Source organism: Peromyscus eremicus, chromosome 3 (assembly GCF_949786415.1).
Source record: "Peromyscus eremicus chromosome 3, PerEre_H2_v1, whole genome shotgun sequence".
In the NCBI taxonomy this organism is placed as follows: domain Eukaryota; kingdom Metazoa; phylum Chordata; class Mammalia; order Rodentia; family Cricetidae; genus Peromyscus; species Peromyscus eremicus.
The window spans coordinates 48,026,150-48,041,552 of record NC_081418.1 but is presented as its reverse complement, the minus strand read 5'-3'; the positions used below and the strand labels follow the sequence as shown (position 1 = coordinate 48,041,552).

Below are 15,403 nucleotides of genomic sequence, written 5' to 3'. Positions count from 1 at the left end.
CTGCTGGCAGAAAAATGCTGTCCTCTACATATTCCCTGGGATGTGTTCTTATGTGTCTGCATACTCCCACCTCCAGACTTCAGTGTGACTTCTATGGCCAGCATGTGTTATAATTCTACAAAGCATGGCCTCTGTATATAGACATACAATTAGCAAACAAGAATAAAGCTTTAGTACAACCAAAAAGTTTATTTCTGTACTGTAGGAAAACAAATCCAGGTGAGGAAACATATGAGCGTGTGTGTGTGTGTGTGTGTGTGTGTGTGTGTCTGTGTTGCTTTAGATGCACGATCAGTTGCCACAGTGGATAGCAGGTTGTTTTTCCACATTATTTATTTTACTTATAAGCTATATTTTGTTCGCCTAAATGTGTTTCTTTCTAAATCTAATGGTCATGAGAGCTTGCAGCATTTTCTTTCCAATTTTTCCTGTTTCATTTCACAGAATTTATAACACTTGACTATGGCATTCAGGAGTTGTTTGTGGTCAGAGTTTCTGACCAGAGACTGGGCATGGGCCAGTGTGCTCCATAGAGAAAGAACATAAGATGATCTTGTCAAAGGCTCCAGAGAGGGTAAAATCGTTGGACCCAACCATCCAAGTTGATCAAATTTAGCCAAGTAGAGAGATTTGGGGAAGAATTTCTTATCACATGGAACATCACAAACACACATAGGGTGATTAAAACATTTCAGGGTTAAAGAAGTATAATACTTCTTTGGGGCTAAAGATACATAGGTTGATAAGGGGAGAGAGGACGATCTGAGAGGGGAGCTTAATAGAGAAGAAACTTTTGAGCTGGCCTGGGAAGGCTTCAGAGGAGGACAAAGTAAAAGAAAACCCGAGAGACAGGAGGGTGATTCAGGAGACAGGATAAAGGATTGTGCATTGCTGTCCTGGCCAGGCAATATTCCGTGTCCATTACAGGAGATCTCTGCTGGCAGAGAAAGTTAAACACAAACTTGTAAGAGGACTGCAGTGTAACACAGAAGAATAGAGAAAAGAAAGATAATGTGGCTGCTGTGTGCTAAGTGTTGTGTGACACTGTCTCTGGGGAGACGTGAACGAATGTCTGCTGACCCAGATAGAGAACCAACAACAGATCCAAGTAAGAATACTAGCAATGCCAACTTGGTGAACCAGTTAGTTTCACTTGGGATTACTTACAGGAATATGGGTGAGCTGTTACTAACAGGAGCAAAAATCGATTCAGTGACAGTGCATGACCAAAAACCTTCCCCCATGAAAATGGAAAACCTATACTGCATTGCACAACCTTGCAGGCAGCTCAACAGGCTTGGGAGTGTCAAATTATTTAGGTTGGTCTGAGCCTCTTCTAAGCAGCTTGGCTGATTTACCTCATCCAGGCTGCTCAGCTTGTCAGAAAGCTCTGCTGATCTCTGTCTCTTTCAGATAGCTTCGCTGGTCTCACACACAGTGTGTCTCAGCAGTCTTTACTGCTTATAATGACTTGGTGAGGGTGGAGCCTAGTATGTCTTGTCAGTTTCAGGGACTTCCTGAAATCTTTGAGTTGTTTACTTTCTGAGCTTAAGGGTTTTCTCTCCAGAATGGACTGTTTCTCTTCCCTTTAGAACAGCAGGTCTCAACCTATGGGTCGTGAGTCCTTTGCGGGATCACATATCAGATATCCTGTGCATTAGATATTTATATTACTATTCATAATGTCAGCAAAATTACAGTTATGAAATAGCAACGAAATAATTTTATGATTCGGGATCACCACAGCATGAGGAACTGTATTAAAGGGTTGCAGCATTAGGAAGCTTGAGAACCACTGCTCTACACTCTTAATTGTTCCTCTCCCTAATTACAGTAGATAAACATTAAAATGCTCGTAAAGAAACCAAAAAATTATAAAAACTTAAAATTAAATCTCTAATTTACTTTGATTATATAAATCAAAGCCATAAAGAAATAATGCAGATAATTTAAGCCATTTGACTAGTTTGATCCACCACATAATTAACAAACACATCTAGGTACCAGTTATATTATAAAGGGAATATCAAGTATCAAATATACTCCTTTCTCTAGAGTTCTTGTTGTAGTCGACTTGTTTTCCCTTCCTTATTATTGCATGCTTCTGTGTACTTAGAGCTAAATTTGACAGAGACAGCAATTTTCAAGACACTTACACACTTTGTAGAGATTGATAGGGGCCAGAACTGGAAGGCTACACGTTTTTAGTCAAAGTGGATTTCTTAGTATATTACCAAGCCAGAACACATGAGAGAAATCCCTGGGGTATTTTGTCTAAATAAATACATGGTTGTCCTCATTTTTTTCTTTAGAAAGGTAAATATTACGTAAATGTATAATATATTTGGTTTGTTTAAATTTTGAACTGTTAAGTCTTTTATGTTTGATTAGTTGTCTTAGTGAACTAACAAGTAGATGATGTTAAACTTATTGAGTTTAGGGAAACTGATTGAGAGATTTCAGTAGAGTCAGAACAAGGTCAAACAGGAGACATAAATGGCCAATTATTGAATTCTAGAAGTCATTCTGGGAAGGTTTCTTTATCCATTGCTAATTTTAAGCTGAACACAGGAATACTGAATTTAACTAAATGTATAATTATCAAAATCCAGAATGTGGGATATATTGACTAAATGGTCTATATTTTGTCAGAATGTAAAAAGCAAGAACTGGAAGTCAGAGGATGGCTATCATGTATATTAAAAGCAAGTTAAAAGGCATTCAGATTTTTTTATTAGGTAAATCCAAAACATTTAAATAAAGCCCTCAAACAATACAAGGAAAGAATTTCTTTGTTAATTACTTGTTGAGGGATGAGCTGTAGTTGGGACAAGGAATGTGCTAAGTCTCTTGATGAGCGTGAAAAGTGCTCTGTTATAAAAATTCACTCAGTCTGTGTCTTTGCATGATTTTCAATGTCTTATGTTTCATTTTTACAATTTACAAGGTTAACAAATACTACTTCATAAAAGTTAAAGCAAGTAGAGCACAAAATATCTAGTATATTCTAGTTGTGAATGGATACAGATGCATCTCCAGTTGCTTGCTGATCATTTTTACTTACAATACACTTCTGGAGAGACCAATGGTTGTTTCCAGCCCAGAGTCAATGTGTTGTATATCCTGTGGTCCAGATGGCTAAGATATCATTTTAGCTTAGAAGTTCACTCTTCTGTTTTAAGTTATATTTCTGTGACTTTTTCAAGATCAAAGTTTTAGGAGCAACTTCTAAGAACTGGGGCTCTCTTGGTCTTAGCCAAATAAAAAGATGGAAAAGAAATGTTTTTCCATGTGGAAGGGCATAGAATATAACTGTAAACTGAGGGGGTTTTCCTTACTTCACACCTGTGGAATTGCACTGACATCATCACTAATTTTCAACTCTGGGCTTAGGACTCAAAGGATACATCATGAGTTGTTTCTTGAATTTGTATTATGCTTCCAAAAAATAAAGGCAGAATGAATTTGTGTCCTGTGAAGGCTGAAGGAGACTTTAGCTGATTTTAATTAAATCAATTCTCTGTCTTGTGACATTTTTGCTTTTATATAATACAAAAATGCCAAGTTTGATGTTTGCTATTTTTTTTCAGTAAAAAAGAGCATTTTTGTATTAGTCAGAGTTTTGAACACTGAAAAACAGTCAAAATAATTTAAAGAAGGAAGTATTTCTATTACTCACAGGTTTGAATATTTTAATGTGTGTTGGCTGACTTCATTTTGGGGGGCCAAGGTGATACAAAATATTGGAGGAGCATGTCTGTCTGTTCATTTCACGGAGGTGGGGAAACAGAGAGAAGTAACTGAAAGGGGGTGAGGTGAGATATGGCCTTCAAAGACATGTCCCGATGACCGACTATCTCCACCTTCTACAGTTCTACTGTCTCTTAGTACTCTACTCATATTTTTTTAACACATCCATGGATTGAATCATGGATAGAGACAGACTCCTTTTAACAGTCCACTCATTTCCTCAAAGCCCTAATTGCTAGATTTGGGGACCAAGCTTCTAATTCGCAAAGGACACTTTATATGCAAACCACAGAGCTGTAGAGGTAAGCCAAGCTGATAATGTAATTCCTAATATTCCATATTGTCTCTCTGTCTGTATCCTGTAGCTTTCATGAGAAGTGTCTCCAGCAGTTAATTTATTATCGGCCCTACAACTTACTCCCACTCTTTTGATATCAAAACCTATTCAATTAGTTGTGACATTCTGAGTTTGTTCAAAGACAAAAGTAAAGTCAGTTGTGGAATTAAAGTTTGAATAATAAGTTCTGTCTCCAGATAGTGTATTAGTCTTTCTAAACAGGGCAAGCAGGGACAGTTTCCAGTATCCTTGTATATATTTACATCAGGTGTTGCAATTTTCAAAATCTTAGACCCCACTACAATGCTTTAGGGAGGAGGAGTTCCCTGCATTCTAATCAGCCCTGTCTCAGAGGAGGCCGAAGTGTAACAAGTGAATCTTTTCTCCAGTGAGTTCCTTTATTTGTCATCGGGTTTCAGGCTTCATTGAGATAACTCAACAGTATATACTATGTCCCAGCATCCATTTATGGTAGTCTCCAATTTGTTAAACCTAGTGAATTACGGCTGTCAGGTCAAATATAATAACGATGGCAGAAGGTGGGAAGACATAAAGAAGTTTCTCAAAAGAACTCAGCCAATTTAGTAAGTTTTATCCTTTCATTGTTTCTTTTTCTCAGTGTGAAAAATAATTAGCTGCTTCCCTAATTGCTGTGTGTGTCTGAGGGGGGCTTGTTCTTATTTCTATGTTCATCTGGTACCCAGCATGTTGAAGAACAAGTAAAGTGAAGCTATGTGCAGGGAAAGGTTTTGCTTTTATTTGATGCTGAGAATAAATAGTCAGCTATTCAGATACAACATGCAAGCTGCTATCTGCACATATACTAATTACTACATATTTATTGCCAGGAAGTTAACTGAGTGGTTTTTTTTGAGCACTCAAATAGTATTAAATACTGTTTGATGCACTTGGGTAATTTTATTCATTCCGTTTCTTTGCCTCTTCTTTTAAACCTTTATTCTTTTTATATTCCTATAAAAACTGAGATATTAAGATATTGGTTTAATCAGAATGACTTCTGATCCCTTCATTGACTACATTTATTAAGACCGGGGGATCATCACCCCATTGCTTAGTCAGGAAGTTTTCTTCAGGGTTGTGCTTTCTCAGTGGGAATGTTCAGATTCCCACAATAATCTATATCATAATAATATAGTTAAAGTACTTTACAGGTAATTTTTACATATGAAAGCAAAATCTAAGTTGAAATCTATGTTGAAAAGTCCTGGATGAAAGAGTTAATTTGCCATTTATGAATTCTCAAAAGTTTCACTATAGTTCTTAGGCACTGAAAGAAGGTGCTTAGGCAGCCTTTGGGGAAAGCAAGGACTCTGGCTCACTTTATGCCTAACCATTTTAAATGGTGCTGGAATGTCCTAGGAAAAAGTGCATCATATAAATACACAGGGACCTCATCTTTGAGAACTCTGACAAGCTTGCAAATCAGGGAGTCAAGGCTGGCTTTCTACATCTCCTCATGAGATGAGGCCTCGCCTCAGATTTGCTAGGGACATTTTAGTGAGAGCATCATAAGAATGCAGCATTAGGAAAGGCAAAGCTGCCAATCCTGGATTGTAGATGGGGATGGAAATGGTGTGTGAGTAGCAAAGCAGGTTCATGTTTTAAAGGGCTAAGTGATCAAAAAGTGCATTTTAGTTTGTAGTCAGATTATGCTTATTCATACTATCGAATCCAGTCATTGATAGCAAAACAAAATACTACTCTAATAAGTGACAATTCTAATGTCATAGAAATTGCTACAGGCTTAGTAACCATGGTATTGTTTTTCAGATATTTATGAATTAGAAAACCAAGCTACAGAATAGAGTGATCATCAACACACACATGTGCACACACACACACATTATATACATACACACACATGAGTGTGCACACACAAGAGTAGTCTATTATTCACTAAGGAGATTGTAAAATTATTAAAAACTAATCTATTGCCAGTTTTGGAAAAAAGAAAACAGCCACACTAACAATAACTGAAGATTACTTGTACACTTTCGTGTGATCTACACAACACCATTAACACAGCTGATGGAGGTAAATGACTATCAAGTAAGTTTGTAGTCAGTGGCTTCCTCGGGGGTGTTTAGGCAAGGCAAACATTTTGGCAGAGAGTTATCACAAGTATCTTTAAATAAAGCAGGGATCTTTCTAGTGTTATCTAGGGATTTTTATTTATGTCTGATGAGAAGCATTTTGATTTCTGAGCAAGTATAATCACCATTCCCCAAATCTGAGGATTTAGTGGTTCTAGAGTAAAATCAGTTTATAAATTGTTAGTATCATAGCATGCCAGCTCTATTTCTGTGTTTCACGCTAATAAATAATGGGATGATACTGTGTTTAAGTGAACATGGGATAGATAGAAATCAGAGACACTGCTCACCAGCAAATGTACCTAAACATAAAAAACAGTCAGTACATGTTACAGTACACCATCACTTGCCATGGCCATAGCAAAGAGTCCTGTGATTGCAACGCCGTTAATGTTTCCAGGAACTTCCAGGCACCCTGAAGATAAGTGTAGTTGTCATTACCAAGTGAAGCAAGCAACAAGACTGATTGTAGGAATCTGCTTGAAATTCCCTTGCTTTCACAACCCCAGAGGCATACATACATAACAAATGGATGTGGAGTCTGATATGAAGAATGGTTGAATATTGTCAACGACCATGTAACTTACTGCTTTTTGCAGCTGTTGGGCAGAAATGATAAAATTCTACTTGCGATAATTGATACAATTTTCATAAAACCCAGTGTTCCAGAAGCTTCTGGTAGGGTGCTTCATCAGAGGGTTGAATCTTCGTTCCGACTTAGGTTGAAGTCACTTTTTCTCCCTCTCTTCCCTCCCAGACATGTCATCCCAACAGCACCAGCAGCAACGCCGAAAATTTGCAGCTGCCTTCTTGGCATTCATTTTCATCTTGGCAGCTGTGGACATCGCTGAGGCTGGGAAGAAAGAGAAGCCGGGTAAGCAGTTGAGTCACAGAGGGATACTTCCTTGGATGGTACCCAAGCAGCCCAGCTCCCTGCTTCTAGTCCCTTCCACCATCTCTAACTTCCTTTTAATGACTTAGGGAAACCCTAAGTGAGACTTGTCTCATGTTGTCCCATTTTACTCCTGAATGAATATGCCCTTGAATAGTCGTGAGTGGGCTGTGGTTTTGGGGGTCTCTTTTAGTCCGTGACCTATACCACATTTCTGTTATGGCTTTTATCTATAGAAAAAAAATCAGACCATCAATTTTCAATGAAATTGTCAATCTGGCCACTATTACTTCTAATAGACATTTCTTCCTCATTTTTCAAGCTTTTTATAAGCTATGTAGACTTGTTTATTTTTACAAAAATATTTCCTTCTTTTTATAAAATTTAATATACAAATCTCCAGATTCCATCTGGTGCATGTGTGTTAGTTAGCTGTTTGTTGCTGCATTCAAACACCTGAGGAGTGAACTTAAGAAGAAGACAGCTTTATTTCACTTAGGGTTCTAGAGGTGTAAGTCATCACAGCTTGCATGGCAGAACAGCTGACATCGTGGTGGTCAGGAAGCAGGCAGAGAGGCAATGCCTTCACTCAGAAATATTTGTTTCTAAAAGGAAATGTTAGTGATTCACTTAAAACAGTCTCTATCACACACATGATTTAGTAGTATTCATTCTGCTCCCCACCCCCATGTTTTCTTTCTCTCTCCTCTTAACCGTGCGTTGACTTGATCATTGAGAACACATCTGGCATATTCCTATTGTCTTCCTGGACAAAGCAGGTAGAGATAAAAGTCATAGACTCCACAGTTGAGATGCTGAGGAGTGAACTTAGCCATATCTAGAAGTTCAGGACAGTTCTGGATGGTGATTGCTTTTGCTTCCTTCCTTGCAGAAAAAAAGGTGAAAAAATCTGACTGTGGAGAATGGCAGTGGAGTGTGTGCGTGCCCACCAGTGGTGACTGTGGACTGGGCACCCGGGAGGGCACACGCACTGGCGCTGAATGCAAGCAAACCATGAAGACCCAGAGATGTAAGATCCCTTGCAACTGGAAGAAGCAGTTTGGAGGTCAGTTTCATCCTGTGTCCTATAGCTTTCATCCACTACATGAAATACTTTTGGAATATTTCTATCATTCATTTTCGAGGCCAACTCATGTTTATATTCAATTAAATAAGTGAATTTTCTTAGACACAGGATGACCAGAGAGCTTGCCTCTCAGATTCAGCACTAGTGATATCAGGGGCTGGATTCTTATTGTCTTCGTTTGTTTTTTTCTTGTACATTATAAGGTATTTAGCAACATCCTTATTATCTAATTTTTTAAAACCATAATACAACCTGCTCTACCAGCCAGGAAAACTGGCCAAATGTCATTTGGAAGTAAAAAATGTTTGTAGTTAAGCATCATTTCTTATACAGGCATAGAATATGCACTGGTGCCCTCCCAATAATCTTTCTGTTCCATCTTCTCCTCCACTTCACTTTCTAGTTTCCCCTTTTGTACTTATTCTCCTTCTTCATGTCCCTTGCTATTACTCTTTCTTTTGACTCCTTCCCATCCTCCAGATATGTTTATAGATTCGCTCACTGACTCTACCAGGCATGGTCATAGCCCATGTGTGTAGACTTTTGTCTCACTAACTCTAGTCAGTTCCAGGCTGTTCTGATATATCTACTTGAGACAAGTTCTCTCAACACTTCCAACTTTAATTCAATATTCAGCATTTTCATCTTTAACCCATTAATCAACATTTCCATCTTTAACCATATACATTCATCTACATGCATGTGTGTGTGTTTTTTATTGTGTAATATTGTTCATGTGCATTTGTGTGATTGTGAGTGCATATATATTCAGGTCACATGTGTGTGGATACCAGAGGTTGGTGTTGATATCTCTCTCTGTTGCTCTCCTCTTCATTTTCTGAGGCTGGGTCTCTTATTGAATCTGGAACCCAGTGATTCTACTAGTCAAGGTAGCCAGTTTGCTACAGGGATCCCTGTCTCTGATTCCAGAACACTAGAATTACAGGTGGGTTACCACATCTGCCCGGCTTTTTATGTGGGTTCTGGTCACCAAGACTCTGATCCTCATGTGTATTTGAGGCAAATCTTTTATCCACAGAGTCATCTCCATAGTGCTCCTATCCCAATTTAAAAATCCCAAATAGCTTTTTCTTCTACATCACACACTTTGTGTTTTTCCTGACCATCACTGGGCATAATGACCACAGTGTCTGACTTGTGCCATACAGAAACACACTGTGTCCTAAATATGAGTAAAGATGGAGAATGAACATGCGCACATGTAGTCTTGACTTCCTCTATAACTTTGGAGTATATTTTTATGAATGGCAGTAACTGCCATAATGGCAATAGAGTTCATATAAATTAGACTTCAAATAGTATGGATCACTGTTAAGACTCACTTGTAAAAAGTTTGTGGGATGTATCTTAAAGGACTCATGTCTTGAACATCTATAAAAATCTCAAAAAATCAATACAGAATTAAAACAAACAACCTTAACTATCCAGGAAGAGAGTTAGTAAATATCAACAGCCATGTTTCCTGAGGAGAATATATAGTAATGAATAAATAACTGGAAAGATATTGAATTTCTCTGTCCCATTAAGGGGAGAGATTGAAACCCTGGTGACGTATTACTATGTGCCCATCAGAATGACTGGAATAAAAACATTATGATATTGAATAATAGTGAAGGTACAAAAATGCTAGGTCATGTATTTACTGTCAGTGGAAATATAAAATGGCACAGCCATACTAAAAAAGAATATTACTTTTCAGAAGGCATGCTTGTTTTGTGTTTGTATGAAATTAAATATGAGTTGAGCTTACCATGTAACTCAGCAGTTTCTTGGGCTTTTTTTTTCCTCAGAGAAAATAGATTTTTTTCACAAACCCCTTATATGAATATATAGTATTTGCATATGTATATATTTTAGCCAAAATATAGAAGCAATATAGGCATCTTTAAGCTGGTGAATAGATAAATAAATTTTGGTATATCTATATCATGGAAGGTTACTTAGTTGTATAAATGCATACACTATTGATTGACAAAGCTTCAGCTGATTGCCAGAAATTTATGCTAAGTAAAGAAATAGCCAGTCTCAGAGCCAGAGAGATGGCTCAGTTGTTAGGAGCACATGTATTTGCAGTGGACTTGGGTTTGATTCCCACCGCCCCCATATAGTAACTCACAACCATCAGTATTTCCAGTTCAAGAGGATAATACACCATCTTCTAAAGTCTGTGGGCACCAGAGTAGCCATTCACAAAAGTTTACATTTATAGAATGAAATGAGCTGGAGAAGAGATTTGTGGTTGTAAGGAATTTAAGAGGCTGTGACTATACAGAAGGTGACAGTGGGTCCCTTGCACTGGGATTATATGTACATTGATGGTGCTGATCTCATGCATTTACACTGATGGAATTATACATGTTCATGCACGTAAGACTGATGAAATATGACTACACTCTTGGATGCATCAATTTTTACACAGGCCCACCATCATTCAAGATGCCAAACCTGGGAGAAATTGGGTGAAGAGTTATGGAATATCCCTTTGTTATTTCTTATAACTGCATAAGAATGTACAATGGCTTAAATACAAAAAGTTAACATCAAAATTGTGCCCTTATTATCACCATAATAAGCTCTCTAAAGAATTTTTCTTTCATCCTATTATGCTTTTTAGCTGAATGCAAATACCAGTTCCAGGCTTGGGGAGAATGTGACCTGAATACTGCCTTGAAGACCAGGACTGGAAGTCTGAAGCGAGCTCTTCACAATGCTGACTGCCAGAAGACAGTTACCATCTCCAAGCCCTGTGGCAAACTCACCAAGCCCAAGCCTCAAGGTAAGAAGCTGTCACTCTGGCAGCTTTAATAGACTGGAAGACTCAGGCGAAACCCAATTATTCCAGGAGAGAATGTTAAATGAGTTACTGTAGGACAGTGACTAAAAAATGCCCACTTGCAAGCGCCACAGCGTACTTTCTGTAGGCAGTCTCTGACTTCAAGTTGAAGTTCTCTGCACCTTGGGGGTTAGGAACTAAATAGGAATACAGCCTCAGCAAATCATGCTAGTTAAGATGGCTGTTGCATGGGTAACATCTGTCTCAAAATTCAAATTGGACAAGATAAATAAACTTATAGAACTCATAATGCAGAAAATTTAAATCAAACCTCTCTCAGATTATCTACAATATAATTTTCACAGGATCGGGAAAGATATTCTATTTATTCCTTTCCTCTACTACATGAGATGATAGACTTTATATGTTTTGTACTTATTTTACATGCTTAAAGTGTTTCAGTTTTCCAAGCCCATTTATCTCAGAATTTTAAAACTATGCAGAGTACTTGTTCCCAGAATGCCAGGCTCAGCATTCATGCTGAAGATGGTAAAGCAGGTAGCCGCGGTTTCACGCAGGTGGGATGCCAGCTGGAGGAGGCCAAAGAGGTGGTAAATCCTTTCATTTCATGGGTAGGTGGATTGAATTCTGTCTACTCCAAATCTGTATTTTCAAGTCTTACCCACCCCCAGTATCTCAGAATGTGAATATATCTAGAAGCATGGACTTTCAAGAGGTAACTAAGTTCAAATGAGGTCATAGGAATGGGACCCAATTCGATATGGTCGATGCTCTTATAAGAGGAGATTAGAAAACAGACACACACAGAGGGAGAGCCATGTGAGGACACAGGGGGAGAAGTGCCAGCCACAGAGAGAAGTCTCACTGGAAATCAGGTCAGTCCAACACTTTGATCTCAGACTTACAGTTCCCAGAATGGTGAGAGAGTGCATGTCTATTCTCTAAGCTGCCTGTGCTATGGGGCTTCATGTGGCTCCCACAGACGATTCACGCCCATAAGCTTCAATGAAATCCAAAGTAAAATACCCCCTTGACCTCTCCTTGTACCTGACTCTCAAAATAAAATTGAAAATTCATCCTGCCAGACTCATTTTGAGGAGAAATTCAGATAAATGCTGATGATTAGCCAAAATAAGAGAAAGAAATCCTCCAGAAACTGAGGACTGCTGGTGCTTTATACTGATGACAGAGAGAGAGTTCTTTCTACATGCCAAGTTTTCCATCTTCTGATGCAGTTGGCAATGGAAAGGGCTACCTCCATCTTCAGGACAGCTGGGTAGTGTGGGACCTCAGATGTTGGGTCTGAGATTTTGGCTGCCCTCCAGGGCAGTTTTTAACCAACTTTCAACGTGTTGCTTATCTAGACAAGACCAGCTAAAGAGCAGGAAGTATTTTCAGAAATGAAGTTCAGTGATTCAGTGTTCAGATTGACTAATTTCAAAGCAGTAATTGAACCAAAATGCAGAAAACTCAAGGTGTCCCCTGTGCTCCAGCATTGAGATTCTCTGCCTGAGCTGTATGCAAGAGTTTTCCACAGGAACCTAGAAAATTCCCACTGCCCCAACTTTATCAGACTCACCAGATCACCACTAGTAGTTCTAACAGGATGAATGATCCTTAGAGGATTGTGTTACACTTCCCAAACTGAAAATTAGTCCTGTTTCAGTATGAAATCCGGTGACCAGGGAAGATGTGCATACACACATCATCCCTGAGGTGGTGGAAGAGGGGACAGGAAGTTTGATGAAAAGGGAGGAAAAATAAGGAGTCCAGGGTGATGGTGGAGTTGGTGAATATAAAAACTGTCAAAAAACTTAGTAGTCCACAACTGAAAAAGATCCTTAAGGGTATTCAGTAAACACAATACAAGAAGCCTTCCTTTTAGTTGGACTGTTGAATATTTCAGCTAGTTTCCTTTTGTTACTTAGTGACAGTTGATGACTAGATGGGTTTCTCACATTCAGTTTTCAATATGGTGGTTAGAAATAGTTCAAGCGGATAGACATTCTATCGTGTTGATTCATATTAAATAATGCAGGTATGTAATTTATTTAAAATGGACTAGCCTCATGCTTCAGAATACTTTTTAGGTATTTTGTAGACCATAAGTTATTCAAATCTAATCTTCCCCTTACACCTAATAGCCCTTAGTTAAAAGTAATCAATCTCTCCCATCTAAAACAGGAAAAGATTTTCTAAATATCCTTTTTGGCACTACACATTTTTCTGCACAAAGAATCAATGTTACTGTAGAAGATGAGTCAGGAAGATGTGTCAGACTGGAGGTATTTGGTTTTTTTTTAATGGTATACACAAACACATTCTGTGATGTGTCTTTCTTTGTTTAAATAAAATGCAACTAGTGACACTTGGGAGTTACATATATTTCCATACTGTTTCTCAAATAACGCTGCATAGAGACTGCAGCTTCCTTCTGTGCATCGTAGCTCATTTTCTTCAGATCGGTGGAAAAGCAGGTGATACTAAGTCAGAACCTCCATGGTGATTATCATGATTGTTTTCCCTCCACACATTGCTCTATGTACTGTACAGACACTACATTGTAAGGTCCCATGCAGCATTATTAGAGAGGAGACAAACCCTGCCTAATGCACTTGGCCAGTGCCGTATCTGCTAGGAATGACAGAGTCAGGGTTTGGCAAGCTCTGCATTCACACCCCCTTTCTACCTGTTTATACATTACTGAAATCACATTAATATGAACTAAGCTCTGATGTTTTATTTTCCTTTGATCTAAGAGAAAGTGATCTTTGTAAAGCCCTATGCCAGTGGGCTGAATGGGATATGGTACTTGCCCCTCCACACACAGACATTGTTTCTAAGAGTTCTGGAAGAACAGACTCAGAGAGGTTCAGTGATAATGCCAGAGGCTCTCTAGCTCATAAACCACAGAGCAGGAAATCAGATGGACACAGGGATGCCTTGCCTTTTCAGTTGTACTTGTCAGCTCATGAAACTTTTATCATGTGAGGTATTTTGTTTTTCTGTCTAGACGCATTAAATGGCAGAGCTTCTGGGAAGTTGCCTATTATCTGATCTAGCCTTCATGTAACCAGCGAAAACCTGATGGCTCAGCCACAGCCATCTTGCCTGGTGCCTATCAGCAGAGCTAGAGTTCTAAGTTTTGTTCTTGTTTGTCTTCTAGGTACATTTTTTATTTTTTTCTTTCATACATGAGACCTACCTGACAGGGACTCTCTATTAACTTTCAGACTTTCCAAAATAAATAACATGTGATACTGTGGTCTTGAGGAAAACCAATAATCATTAAAACATGTTTACTTATTTCAAATACTCGAATCTCTGAGGTTATGGCCCAATTCTCCATTCTCCCAGTCATTAGTTTTGTTGTCAATCACACAGCCAGGCTCAGTTTTACATTGTTTTATTTGCTTGTTTAGTGATCTCCTTTTTTCCTTCCTTCCTTCCTTCTTTCTTTCTTTCTTTCTTTCTTTCTTTCTTTCTTTCTTTCTTTCTTTCTTTCTTTCTTCTTCTTCTTTCTTTCTTGCAGTTTAGTTCAGAAAATTCTCTTGGGTTAATATGAAGACTGTGTAATTAGATATCAGAATGCAGCATGGTTGTTGGTAGAACTTTCAATACTCACTACTAAGTTAAAGAAAACTGGAAAATATCTTTGAGACTTGACTGTTGCTAATAAGGTAAAAATATAGAATAGATGATTGGAAAGTAAAGAGACCTATAGTGTCTAGAGTTCCCATCTAAACAATTGGAAAACTGCTAACTAGCCCACTCGGGCAAAAATTGCCTTGAAATCCATTCCAGCACATTCAGGCAACACAGCCTCTAAAATGTAGAATGGGTACTCGTTGCTGCTTTGTCAATATTGTGCAAATTCAGCCTTTCAGGCTCAGCCCCCGATCTCAAGGGCATAGAATATCTTCTTAAATCTCCTTAAATTTGCATGTGGGAAACACTCATAACCCAAAGAGAACTTCAACATTGTCTACCCAGAAGAAGAGAGGGGTAACAAGAAGAGAGGGATATACTTGGTACATTAAATGAGTCTAGCTTTCCTAGGGTTCCAGCCAGGCAGTGTTGCTCTGAGCACTGGCAGATGTAATCAGAACTTACTTAATTATTGCCAGCCTAGCAGTGATGACTGAGAGAATAAATGTGTTGGAGACTACAGCTTGTATTTGCTTAGGAAACAAAAGAGTTTTAATTAATCAAGTTTACTTTAATCAGGAAAACTCTGTATTGGCCAGTGATTTTAGGTGCATCAAGATCCATACCAGTTGGCTAAGCAGAAGGGAGTTTATTCAAGGGTATTACATAGTTCAAAGACTCTCCAGGAGCCCAGTGGATCTGGCTTGGATAGTGCAAGGTCAGTAACAATACAGCCAAAGGCAACAGATCCGCAGAAAAT

At 38.5% G+C, this 15,403-nt stretch overlaps 1 protein-coding gene across 1 annotated transcript in view; it reads left to right on the top strand.

Annotated features, from left to right (window-relative positions):
- Positions 1 to 15,403, top strand: part of Ptn (pleiotrophin) — an 88,695-nt gene that overhangs the window by 60,251 nt on the left and 13,041 nt on the right. Inside the window, exons 2-4 of the mRNA XM_059256554.1 lie at positions 6,959 to 7,075; positions 7,986 to 8,159; positions 10,816 to 10,977. Coding sequence (XP_059112537.1) covers positions 6,961 to 7,075; positions 7,986 to 8,159; positions 10,816 to 10,977 — 451 coding nt within the window. The 5' untranslated portion in view covers positions 6,959 to 6,960. The remainder of the gene's footprint in view (positions 1 to 6,958; positions 7,076 to 7,985; positions 8,160 to 10,815; positions 10,978 to 15,403) is intronic.